The 13075-nt window shown below is 41.7% G+C and overlaps 1 protein-coding gene across 1 annotated transcript in view; it reads left to right on the top strand.

Annotated features, from left to right (window-relative positions):
• Window positions 1-12372, top strand: part of LOC139416271 (solute carrier family 23 member 4) — a 32517-nt gene extending 20145 nt beyond the window's left edge. The window contains exons 7-14 of the mRNA XM_071164735.1: window positions 499-680; window positions 1201-1321; window positions 1991-2147; window positions 4062-4315; window positions 4471-4635; window positions 5275-5383; window positions 5572-5667; window positions 7609-12372. Coding sequence (XP_071020836.1) covers window positions 499-680; window positions 1201-1321; window positions 1991-2147; window positions 4062-4315; window positions 4471-4635; window positions 5275-5383; window positions 5572-5667; window positions 7609-7862 — 1338 coding nt within the window. The 3' untranslated portion in view covers window positions 7863-12372. The remainder of the gene's footprint in view (window positions 1-498; window positions 681-1200; window positions 1322-1990; window positions 2148-4061; window positions 4316-4470; window positions 4636-5274; window positions 5384-5571; window positions 5668-7608) is intronic.
• The last annotated feature ends 703 nt before the right edge of the window (window positions 12373-13075 follow it).

Below are 13075 nucleotides of genomic sequence, written 5' to 3'. Positions count from 1 at the left end.
AATCCCATTGAGCAAGTCTGGGACCTGTTGGATCGGAGGGCCATTCCCCCCAGAAATGTTCGGGAACTTGCAGGTGCCTTGGTGGAAGAGTGGGGTAACATCTCACAGCTAGAACTGGCAAATCTGGTGAGGAGGAGATGCACTGCAAAAATGAGGAGGAGATGCACTGCAGTACTTAATGCAGCTGGTGGCCACACCAGATACTGACTCTTACTTTTGATTTTGATCCCCTCTTTGTTCATGGACACATTATTCAATTTCTGTTAGTCACATGTCTGTGGAACTTGTTCAGTTTATGTCTCAGTTGTTGAATCTTATGTTCATATAAATATTTACACACACAAAATAAACGCAGTTGACAGTGAGGACGTTTCTTTTTTTGCTGAGTTTACATATTGTATACACATTAATGTGTTTCATATGAAATAGGATTAAATACTATTACTCGTGTTTATTGATGTGTGTTTGCTCATGTGGTGTGTTTGTATTCCTCTACAGCTGCAGGGCTCCATCATGGTGGGCTCTTTGTTCCAGGTGCTGGTGGGTTTCTCTGGCCTCATCGGTTTCTTCATGCGTTTTATTGGCCCCCTTACCATCGCACCCACCATCTCTCTGATTGGCCTGTCCCTGTATGACTCGGCTGGAATGAGCGCAGGGAACCACTGGGGCATCTCCACTATGTGTGTAAACTCCCCACAAGCCTGTAGTTATCAACTGTTGAACTGGGCCCATATCCACAGAGTCTCAGAGTAGAAGATTTGTCATAAGTGCTGAGAAGAGACATTTTACTCCTACTCTTATGGGTAAAAAGCTATGCATGAAGCCTCTTTAGTCATAAGAGTCCCACCTAGACGACAGGTATTTAGGAGACCTCATGAGCTGTCAGAACCAGTTAAAGAAAAATCCACTCAAAAATGATATTTTTGTATTTTTTTTCTTCATTAGTCTACTGTTGCATGTAAGCAGTCAAGTTTTCAAGATAATGGACTTTCAAGAAGCAAAGTGTCACTTTCCACATCATCATGATGAGGTGACACTTGACATTTTGGGACTGTATCAGCAGTGGACTAATGAAAACAATACCTAAAGAGTGGATTGAGAGCGGATTTTTTGTGGATACTAGAAAAATCTTACCCATTCTAAATGCACCACTGGATGGCTCATTCTGCTTTGTGAACAGAGTTTTTCTCTTTCCTACAGGACAACTGCTCTGATCATCCTGTTCTCCCAGTACCTCCGACACATCCCTGTACCATTCCCCACATACAACAAGACCAAGAAACTCCACACCTCCAGGATCTACATCTTCCAGCTTCTCCCTGTACGTCCATTGGAAAATAAAGGACTAGATTCTATCAGAACCGCACTAGCCGACATCTGCACAGTGGTTGTTTTGGAGGTGTCGGAGGTGGAAATGTGTTAGCTGTCAATCCACATGTGGCTCCCTGCTTGACATTGCTATTGGATGAAAAACTACACCCGACTTTATAGCCGACAAATCCCATGCAGCCATGTAAGAAGTTCATGAAGCTGCGCTACAAGTTCAACCACTCAAATGTGTGATGTTCTATTGTCTACACCGCAATTAGACTGATAGGCTATAAATCCTCCCCCATCCAAATTCACATGAAAACATGCATCAGCCTGTCATAATTTCGATAATCGATAGAGCCAACTCTCTCTTTCAACGTTTTGAACTTCTAACGCGGTAGGGATAATAAGGAAGGGAGTGGTTGGTGTCACACGAGCAGCCACTCACTGATTTGTCAGCTCATACTGCAGTTACACCTCCAACAACGCAAAACTATTCACTACGCTTGAGCTGATTGAATCGAGGCCAAAGACTCAAAGTTGTTCATTGTTCACTTATGGACCTTATATAGCCCAAAGTTTTCCCTGGTCAGTTCCTGTGGTCTGGAAACACTCCTGGTCCTGATAATGACTGGTGTAATATTTGCATGTACAGTACTGTGTGTGACTTCTTCCTCAGGTGCTCCTTGGCATCACACTGTCATGGCTGATCTGTTACATCTTCACCATCTCTAATGTCCTGCCCTCCGAGCCGGAGCAGTACGGCTACCTGGCTCGCACAGACCTGAAGGGGGATGTCATAAGCCAGGCCCCCTGGTTCAGATTCCCATATCCAGGTACGAAGCACAGCTGCTCAGTGGGATCATAAGCAATAACTCCATAACCTGATATTCAAGTTTTTCCTGGTACTGTCACATGGTCAGAAAAAACTCAGGGCTTATCACAATCCTAACCCAACCTTCAGTAGTTAGTGCTGTATGGGTAACTAATATGTATGGTTTATCGATTATGGAACGTGCCTTCCGAAAATATTCAGATCCCTTGACTTTTCCATATTTTGTTATGTTAGACTTATTCTAAAATAGATTTTTAAAAATCCTCAGCAATCTACACACAATACCCCATAATAAAATAGTTAAAATAAAAAACAGAAATACCTTATTTACATGAGACTCGAAATTGAGCTCAGGTGCATCCTGTTAACATTGATCATCCTTGAGATGTTTCTACAACTTGATTGGAGTCCATCTGTGGTAAATTGACTTGGAAAGGCACACTCCTGTCTATATGAGGTCCCACAGTTGACGGTGCATGTCAGAGCAAAAACCAAGCCATGAGGTCGAAGCAATTGTCTGTAGAGCTCATAGACAGGATTGTGTCGAGGCACAGATCTGGGGAAGGGTACCAAAAAATGTCTGTAGCATTGAAGGTCCCCAAGAACACAGTGGCCTCCATCACTCTTAAATTGAAGAAGTTTGGGAACACCAGCCAAAGCCCAGCCAAACTGAGCAATCGGAGGAGAAGGGCCTTGGTCAGGGAGGTGAACAAGAACCCGATGGTCACTCTGACAGAGCTCTAGAGTTCCTCTGTGGAGATGGTTGTCCTTCTGGAAGGTTCTCCCATCTCTGCAGCACTCCAACAATCAGGCCTTTATGGTGGAGTGGCCAGACGGAAGCCACTCCTCAGTAAAAGGCACATGACAGCCCGCTTGGAGTTTGCCAAAAGGCACCTAAAGACTCTCAGACCATGAGAAACAAGATTCTCTGGTCTGATGAAACCAAGATTGAACTCTTTGGCCTGAATGCCAAGCAAGTCTGGCACCATCCCTATGGTAAATCATGGTGGTGGCAGCATCATGCTGTGGGAATGTTTTTCAGCAGTAGGGACTGGGACTAATCAGGATCTAGGCAAAGATGAATGGAGCAAAGTACGGAGGGATCCATTATGAAAACCTGCTCCAGAGCGCTCAGGACCTCAGACTGGGGTGAAGGTTCACCTTCCAACAGGACAACGACCTTAAGCACACAGCCAAGACAACACAGGAGTGGCTTCGAGACAAGTCTCTGAATGTCCTCTGAGTGGTCCAGCCAGAGCCCGGACTTGAACCCTATCTAACATCTCTGGCGGCAGGGTAGCCTAGTGGTTAGAGCGTTGGACTAGTAACTGGAAGGTTGCAAGTTCAAACCCCCGAGCTGACAAGGTACAAATCTGTCGTTCTGCCCCTGAACAGGCAGTTAACCCACTAGGCCGTCATTGAAAATAAGAATTTGTTCTTAACTGACTTGCCTAGTTAAATAAAGGTAAAATAAAAATAAAATCTGGAGAGACCTGAAAGTAGCTGTGCAGCAACCTGACAGGGCTTGAGAGGATCTGCAAAGAAGAATGGGAGAAAATCCCAAAATACAGGTGTGCCAATCTTATAGTGTCAAACCCAAGAAGACTTGAGGAGTCATCGCTGCCAAATGTGCTTCAACAAAGCACTGACTACTTATGTAAATGTGATTTAATTTATATTTTTTATAAATTAGCAAACATTTCTAAAAACCTGTTTTTGCTTTGTCATTATGGGGTATTGTGTGTAGATTGATAAGGAGAAAAAACTATTAAATACATTTTAGAATAAGGCTGTAACCTAACAAAGTGGAAAAAGTATAGGGGTCTGAATACTTTCCGAAGACACTGTATATGAACCGAAATACAATACATTTGGGTATGTTAACTGGAACCCCTTATTCTGATTCCAATCTCAGGTCAGTGGGGTTTGCCAACTGTGAGCCTGGCGGGAGTGTTAGGGATCTTGGCTGGGGTGTTATCCTCCATGATAGAGTCGGTGGGGGACTACCACGCCTGTGCCAGACTATCAGGGGCCCCTCCACCCCCTAAGCATGCCATCAACAGGGGCATTGGCATTGAGGGGATTGGCTGTCTGCTGGCTGGGGCCTGGGGCACGGGCAACGGAACCACCTCCTATAGTGAGAATGTGGGTGCACTGGGCATCACCAAGGTGAGATGGGCTAGAGGCTATTTTTCATTATGACGATCTGCAATACAATTTTGAGCATATTATAGATAAATCAATGCTTTTTGGAATATGGAAGTTATACAAGCTATTGGCTGTTATACAGTCTCAACAGACATGGTTATTTCTTTCTCTCTCAGGTGGGCAGTCGCATGGTGATCGTTGCTGGTGGGGTATTGATGATCATCATGGGACTTTTCTGTAAAATTGGAGCAATTTTCACCACCATCCCCACACCTGTGATTGGAGGAATGTTCTTGGTCATGTTCGGGGTCATTTCTGCAGCTGGAGTTTCAAATCTGCAGGTAAACGCAGTTGTCTAGGTTTATTTACACGTTGAATAGTACAATGGCCACTATAGAGACATTTTACATATGAAGGCTTTTTCAGTCATGTCTTACCTGTCATGGCTTACCTTTCAGTTAAATTGCCAGCAAAAATATAATAATCAGATTACTTTTATATTCAGAAAGGATGTTTGTAAAAAAATGCATTGTTTTCTCAATGACATTCAATTCACCATTGAAGAAAGGCGGAATTTTACATTTGTTCCACCTGAGCGAGTCTGATCACAAGTCAGAGACCACTATTCTGACACACCAAATGAGTTTGATGGATTGTATTTGTCTTCTTCTAATGCTGGTAAAGGTAATCCAAAAGTAACTCAAAGTAATCAGATTGCATTACTCAAGTTGGGTCATTCAAAAGTTACGTTAGAAATTACAATTTTGGACAAGTAACTTGTAACTAACAGATTACATTTAGAAAGTAATCTACCCAACTCTGCTTGTAGGGTTGCAAAATTCAGGTAGCTAATTTCAAAATAAGCAAGAAATCTGTGAATACGCTTTTGGTACAATGTTTTGAAAGTTATTAGAATTAAAACAACCCCAATGACTTTGTGGCGTTTCTCTGTCAACTCTTCTCTGCTTAATATTTGACAGTATGCAGACATGAACTCCTCCCGGAATGTGTTTATCTTTGGATTTTCCATGTTTTCCGGGCTTGTCATTCCAAACTGGATATTCAAGAACCCGGATGCCATAGCAACAGGTATCAGAGCAGATAATGCATGAAACACTATGACTAAGAAAATTCACAATTCCTTACAAAAAAAGCTGGGTGGAAAAAGCTCAGCAGAAGAACAAAATAGAGGGCAAGTGGAGGTCATGTTGCTGTTATCTGAGATTCCTCTAGTATGTGACTTGGCCCAATGTGATGAACTGTATTCTCTTGGTCAGGTGTGGTCGAGCTGGACCAACTGCTGCAGGTGCTTCTAACAACCAGCATGTTTATTGGAGGCTTCTTTGGGTTCTTCCTTGACAACACCATTCCAGGTAAGCTTCCACCCAGGAGGACCAGCCTGGTTTCATAGACTATATGAAAAATCCAGGACACTCAACGAATGGTTACTTAACGCAAAAAGAAATGTATAGCAACGCAAAGGTTGCATGTTCGAATCTCATCATGGACAATATTAGCTAATTAGCAACTTTGCAACTACTTACTTCTTTTTAGCTACCTTGCAACTACTCGAATCTCATCACGGACAACTTTAGCATTTAATGCAGATTTGAACTAATTGCAGTTAACCATGACAGCCTTTACAATAGAATGCCTGTGACCACACACATCTAAATAAAGCACTTGGGAATTTTTTTAATTTAACTAGACAAATCAGTTAAGAACAAATTCTTATTTACAATGACGGCCTACACCGACCAACGCTGGACCAATTGTGCGTCACCCTATGGGCGTCTCAATCACAGCCGGTTGTGATACAGCCTGGATTTGGACCCAGGGTGTCTGTAGTGACAACTCTAGCACTGAGATACAGTGCCTTAGACCGCTGCGCCACTCAGGAGCTGTAGAAACAGAGTGAAACAGGCATTCTATTTTTTGCTCTATTATAGTGGCCACTATAGTAGGGAAAGGAAAGGGTCAGTTGTACAACTGAAAGCATTCAACTGAAATGTGTCTTCCGCATTTAACCCAACCCCTCTGAATCAGAGTAGACATAGATCAAGTGCCCAAGGCTACATGTGTGCAAAAATAACATTCACTGGGTGAAACATTTAATGATACCCCCTTACTCACACACAAGTGTTTACTGTCAAGTTCAACACAAAGCAATAACTTTGCGCTACACTGCACATTATTACATTGTACACGTTCTGCCTGTGGACATCTGTTCTACAATGTGCCAGCAGAGCATGATACCCTTTGTTGGCATAATTGAGCTCTTTCAGGCAGAGAGTACACCTGGCATACCCCTTTTTATCCACTGTATTGCGAAAGGAGTGTGTGTGTGGTGTTCCTTTCACCTCTACAATGGCATCCAGCTTAAGCCAGGCCCAGCTCCAGCTACACATAACTGTTTAACAAGCAACGCCTCATTTTCACCTAATTCTCTCATTCTGAAAATTAACCCCATACTGTAGAGGGAAAACATTAGTTCACATATAGTAGTTAGTTCGTTAGCTAGTTAACTAGTTAACAGTTCACACAGATTGCCACGGTCCAGTAAGCAACTAACACGTTATAACTTAAGGAATGGCAAGGAGTCATATAACGTTACCAGTTAATGCTATAATGAAATGATTAGGTTACTAATGTTAGCTCATCTGATGTTGTAACGTTGTCTGACTTTATTAGCCAGCTAATTTTCACACCATAAACTCAATTATTTAATCAGTTAATTTGGCTAATATTGCTCAACATTTCTCTGGCTAGCTAACGGATAATTCGATCCAGCTAGCAAGATACTTAACAATGCTAACAATACTTGTTCCATCACACTTTCTCCCTCACTTCAAACTTCCCAAATGGCAGTTTTTCTGGTTACTTTTCTCATCAGATCTACACAAATCACACAGGTCACCTATTTAGGATTCAAAATTGCGATTGACGCCGCAAGGTGACTAGTTTGTATCTCTGAACTACTTAGAATGTTAGCTAACCTAAACTTTATCCTAACCCTAACCCTAACCTTAACCACTAACCCTAATGTTAGCCACCTAGCTAGTGTTGGCATTAGCCACCTAGATAATTAATACATACAGTACCATACAAACGTAACATTTCACTCATTTGAGTATCCCAGATTTGACTAAATTACGTCTCCAGTATGGGAGGATGGGGAACACTGTATCTATCCAACCGTTTCACATAGAGTAAAATGCACTAGTCCTCTTTCATGTCTACAATATCATAGCCTGTTCTCAGTCTCTGTTATGGATGAGTTGAAGCATTCTACTCTACTGCTTTGGGCAACACAGGCACCCTGCGGGAGCGGGGCATCATGGACTGGAACAAGATCCCCCTTGATGACTCCAGCAACACTTTGGAGAGCAGTGAGGTGTACAACCTTCCATTTGGAATTAGCTCTTGTCTCTCCTCCTTCTCCTGGGTTCGATATGTGCCGTTCCTCCCTCCAAATGCACCAAGCTCACAGGACGAGGCCAAGGTGGACTCTTTGGCGACCAAGCAGCAGCCTGTGAAGCCAGAGGTTATCAGATCAGTGGCCCTATGAACACTGTGCAGGACCAGACACGGGCTAAAACAACAACAATAAGAGAGGCAGCTCTCGTAATATGGTCCTCCTGTTCTGTTCTATTTTGTCTATTTTATACTCATATCTTGTAAATATTTGATTATGCATTTTATAAATTAACTTTTGGCAATAATATTTGGCATTTGTGTGGTGTAAATACATTTTTGTTGTGATACATATTTTTTTTTACAGTAAAGTGTTGTAAAAATATATATAGATTTTAATGGACTTGTATTTTACTCATAACACACTGTATAGGAACCATATAATCATTTTTAAAGATTTAAAAAATAATAATATCTGTAAATATACAGATTTTTTTCAGTTTCAGAACTACATTTCCAAGTGTGTTCAGAGTAGCACTAGTAATAAACCTTTCCAAGAGTTTTAAATACTAACAAAAATCTAAACTGCAATATGATTAAAATGTATCTCAAACTGTAATTTGGATTCGGTGATACGATAGTATAAGGGTAGCCAATGAAATCATTCTTGACACTATCTATAATGATTAATGGAAAAGTTTTGAAAAATGGAGACCAATGGAGCCCTGGAAATGAAGACGACAATATGTATCAGTACAGTATCAATCCACAACATAGAGCTATCATTTATCTGTGAGGTTTTTCCCTCAGCTGTCACTGTCAGGTCCTGCTTGATGGCTCTGTACAAGCTGAGAAAGAACTCTGCCAGTGGTCAGCACAGTGCACTCAAAGTCCTCCGGGCGCACGTGGCCCATGTGATTGGAAAGATCAGAGGTCAGGAGACAGATATCCAAGGAAAAATGTCTCACCTCAAAGAGTACATTTACATCCTCTATAGCGTTCTGAAAGGTGGGGTTTCATCATTGACACCATCTCTCTCTTCACTCTAACAGCTGGTGGGTAAAGGGCTGAATGAGGGAGAGAGAGAGAGAATGTTAACTCTTTTCTCTCTAAGTCTTGCCAAAGGTTTCATCGTGTGATGTGCTGCAGAGCATGTGGCTTGAACCATATTTATTGCATATTAATATTTGTCTAGAAAAGGCTAACATATGTATGTCATACTCTATACATGATTTATAAACACAGTGTGTTATTCTCACAGGGGAAAGACAAAGAAATGGGTTGCTTTGTGTCACACTCCAATTCAAAGAGTTGCCAAATTGAATGTGGTTTCACCTCTAAACTAAAATATGTGAGGAACGTTTATCAGGACATGCCTAAGTACTGACAGAATTATAGAACTGTAGGCAACAAAACCATAAGGGGGAAACATATGGTTCTCACTATCACATCTAGGACAAACCCTTAAATCATTATGATGAATCAATTGCAATGTGTTATCTAAGGGACTTTTCATGGAAGCACAGTTGTATGGCCAGGGTCACTGTTTCTTGTCCACATTTTCACCCAGCTCAGGCACACTGTTTGAGCCTCTATGCTTTCATCCTCTACTGAAGTAGTCTCCCCTGACATACTGTTACCATTAAGTAGCGACACAGTTCTAGAAATCTTTGGTAGCGAGCTGGTCAGCGTAAGGACGGAATCAGCTTCAGTGTCCTACTGCAATGTGCCAGGAGATGGCATTCTTCTCAAACTAATGCCAGATGCCTCCCAGTCAATTCTAATACTGCCAGTCAAAAATGAACTAAGTTAACTGTTCTCCTTTAGGGTTTGTTTGAAAATGTACTTAGACCATCAATGCTACCTTCAAATGTCTACTAGAAGACAGTAGACAACGTAATATATAACCTTTCAAGTTAATTCCTTCAACTACAATTGCCACTGATCAACTGATGCTTCGCATGAATGCATAAAGCAATAGCACACATATAGAAGTACAGTACAGTGAGTATATTTTCAAGATGAGCAAATATGATTCTCCATGAAAAATCACATATAGTTGACTGTTTCTGGAGTAATATACCTAAACCAATTAAGAACAGCATACTATAACTTAAAGTAAACTAATATAACTCATAATTATCCTATAGTGATGCTTCATGGTGGGCTGAAAACTGCATGTCAGCACATCTTATCATAGCTACAGTACACAGTAGGCACTTCCCAATCTGGCTCCAGAGAGATCATCATCTCTTCAGATGCCATCTGTCGTCATTACAGTGCTCTATGCTTAGGATAAATTCAGTTGGTGGTGAAACCCTCCTCCCCCTCCTGCCTCCACCACCACTTTTAAAAACCTACCAACTCCCATCACTGAATTTTTGGACTGAACAAATGTCCCCTTATGCACTCACACTTCACCAAGCATGACCATCAAACCCATTGTCCATCTGTTCTTCATAGACAGCAGAATGATCACTGTAATTAGCCGCATGAAGCAGTAAAGAAAATCCCCACATTCTCCGGTAGAATCGTGACTTTCTAGGACAAGCCATATTTGCTGTATCAAATCTGCACCGAAAATAGCACTGTGGAAATATGCTGGATCCGGCGCTGACTGAGCAAAATGACTCTGACAAATGACTTGTTTTTTCCATAATGGTTTTACTCGCTACAATACTAAATCCCCTGCAGACTGAACAACAACATTTCTGTATTAAACCTAGGAGAATACATGTGCCCAAAACAATATTCCATTGTGGCCAGATTTGTCAAATATGTACAATACTCAGTTCAGATTACTCCAATAATGACTTTCCTCCATATCTACTGAGGGAAATATGAAATATTTGGTGTGGATGGATGATAATGTTGTATGTTGTTTCTATCATTCTAGGTTATGAAGATTACTTCATCTCACACAGAGCCCCTCAGCCTCTGTACAAGCATTTCCGTCGAAGGGAACATATTTTACACAAAGTTTCTCAGAGGTTAAACCGTTATGAGATACCAAATATTTGTGATTTGTGAACAATATTATATTGATTTAGTCTTCATTTATATGGTTCCCATACACACGTGTACTGTAAATACTTTCCCTTCCTTTGTATTTCATTTAAAACAGGAGACTTCAAAGGGGGAATTTTGGGGAAATTCTGAGAGCTACACTTAATTGTCTCCCCTTTCCACTGTGAAGCTCTCCAAAACATTTAAATCCAAAGACACACAGACAACCCCTAATAAAGTTTGCTCAACATCCTGGTCTGATCCTCACACAGTTCTCCTCCCCCTCCTCTGTTTCTGCTGCAGTGCCAGAGGCTCCATGAGGTTCCAGCCTCTCTCACCCCCTCTCAGCACACAGGACACCAGGGCCCGTATTCATAAAGGACCTCTGAGTAGGAATACTGGTCTAGGATCAGAACACCACCACCACACACACTGCCCTATTATTATTCAACCATGCTGGTCATTTGAACATCTTGGCCATGTTCTGTTATAATCTCCACCCGGCACAGCCAGAAGAGGACTGGCCACCCCACATAGCCTGGTTCCTCTCTAGGTTTCTTCCTAGGTTTTGGCCTTTCTAGGGAGTTTTTCCTAGCCACCGTGCTTCTACACCTGCATTGCTTGCTGTTTGGGGTTTTAGGCTGGGTTTCTGTACAGCACTTTGAGATATCAGCTGATGTACGAAGGGCTATATAAATAAATTTGATTTGATTTGACACACACCTGTGCATTTATTGTAATCCCAGATCAGCACTCCTATTCTGAGAAACTTTATGGATATGTGTCCAGACCTCCAGCCAGCCAGACCTTTTGTCCTTTACTTAGTAAGGTCCAAGGTCTCTTCCTCCTACTCGTCTCTTCTTGGATCCTCCTCTGCTCTGTCCCAGCTTTCACACCTTCCTCCCATCCACCTGGGCCTGCATTCTGTTGTCGTGCTTCCTGAGAGTGAGATTAAGGGAAAAATAAGAGAGATAGATAGAAAGAGAGAGACGCAGAGAGGGACATTACACCATACCCAAGTTGACAGGCAAGAAAAAAATAAAGTGTCATTTGTTTTCCTTTACCTCTTCAATGTCAGAGCTGCCCGGGCATGTTTAAATGTATGGCCCGTTCAAATCTATCACTTCAACTTAGTCCTGAACTCATCCTTTTCCTAGTTAAGGGTATTAACAACTAAAGCCTGTGAGACTGTTCTTGAAGCACTATTATAGGCTGTGATGCCTCAGTCCAAGGCCATTACATTGAATACGACTACATCTCCTGCTGGGATCTGGGACTTGGGCCTGTTTCCTGGCACGCTGGCCAAGGAGGAAATCCCTATTTTAATAGCCAAACAGAGCATTATCACATAGAACCTGGGTGATATGGCCAGGTCAGCTGTTATGCACACACGCACGTAAGCGCACACATACACATGCACACTAACGCAATGCCAGTTATTTGACAAAGAGTGATTTGCATAGATGCAATATTGTCAGTAATCAATATTCTAAAAGGTTGTCACTAAAATGACATTTAAATGGTTCTGCCTTTCTGTAATTTACTTCACATGACTTTTGAGATCTCACTCTCTCTCTCAGTGGCGGCCCCACATTTTTTGGTATGGGGGGCTTTCTTGCGTTGCATGTTATTTTGGCATTAATACGTGTCACACTGGGGCGGCAGGGTAGCCTAGTGGTTAGAGCGTTGGACTAGTAACCGGAAGGTTGCGAGTTCAAACCCCCGAGCTGACAAGGTACAAATCTGTCGTTCTGCCCCTGAACAGGCAGTTAACCCACTGTTCCCAGGCCGTCATTGAAAATAAGAATTTGTTCTTAACTGACTTGCCTGGTTAAATAAAGGTAAAAAAAAAAAAAAAAAATATCAGTTTGAAAACAATGTAAAAAAATATATATATTTATATCATTGAGTTAATAAAGCCGCATACAAGTATTGTCTCTTTTTTTGTTTTCTTGAGTAAGGCAGCTCCAAAATGCAGATGTTTCAGCCTAGCTCAGTGCTTTCTGTGGTGGGGCAAGCCAGCAGAAAATACGAAGCGTTGAGTCGTGATTGGCTCAGTGTTCTGTCACTCATTGGGACACTACGTCACCGCTAAGTTTAAGGGTACAGCTAGAAGATTCAAGCCCCTTGGGTGCTGCCATGGAGTTACATTAGAAGTGCCCATCAAAGAAGGATCAAAGTTATTGGCCACAGATAACATGACGTCAAATCACATTTTTTTTATTTTATTTGACCTTTTATTTAACTAGGCAAGTAAGTTAAGAACAAATTATTTTTTTCAATGATGGCCTAGGAACAGTGGGTTAACTGCCTGATTATATCTACAGTAGCTTTGATTGGACTGACTTTCAAAATCTTAGC

This window comes from Oncorhynchus clarkii, chromosome 1 (genome assembly GCF_045791955.1).
Source record: "Oncorhynchus clarkii lewisi isolate Uvic-CL-2024 chromosome 1, UVic_Ocla_1.0, whole genome shotgun sequence".
Lineage (NCBI taxonomy): Eukaryota > Metazoa > Chordata > Actinopteri > Salmoniformes > Salmonidae > Oncorhynchus > Oncorhynchus clarkii.
The sequence above is the reverse complement of the archived record's forward strand: the minus strand, read 5'-3'. Positions and strand labels throughout refer to the sequence as shown.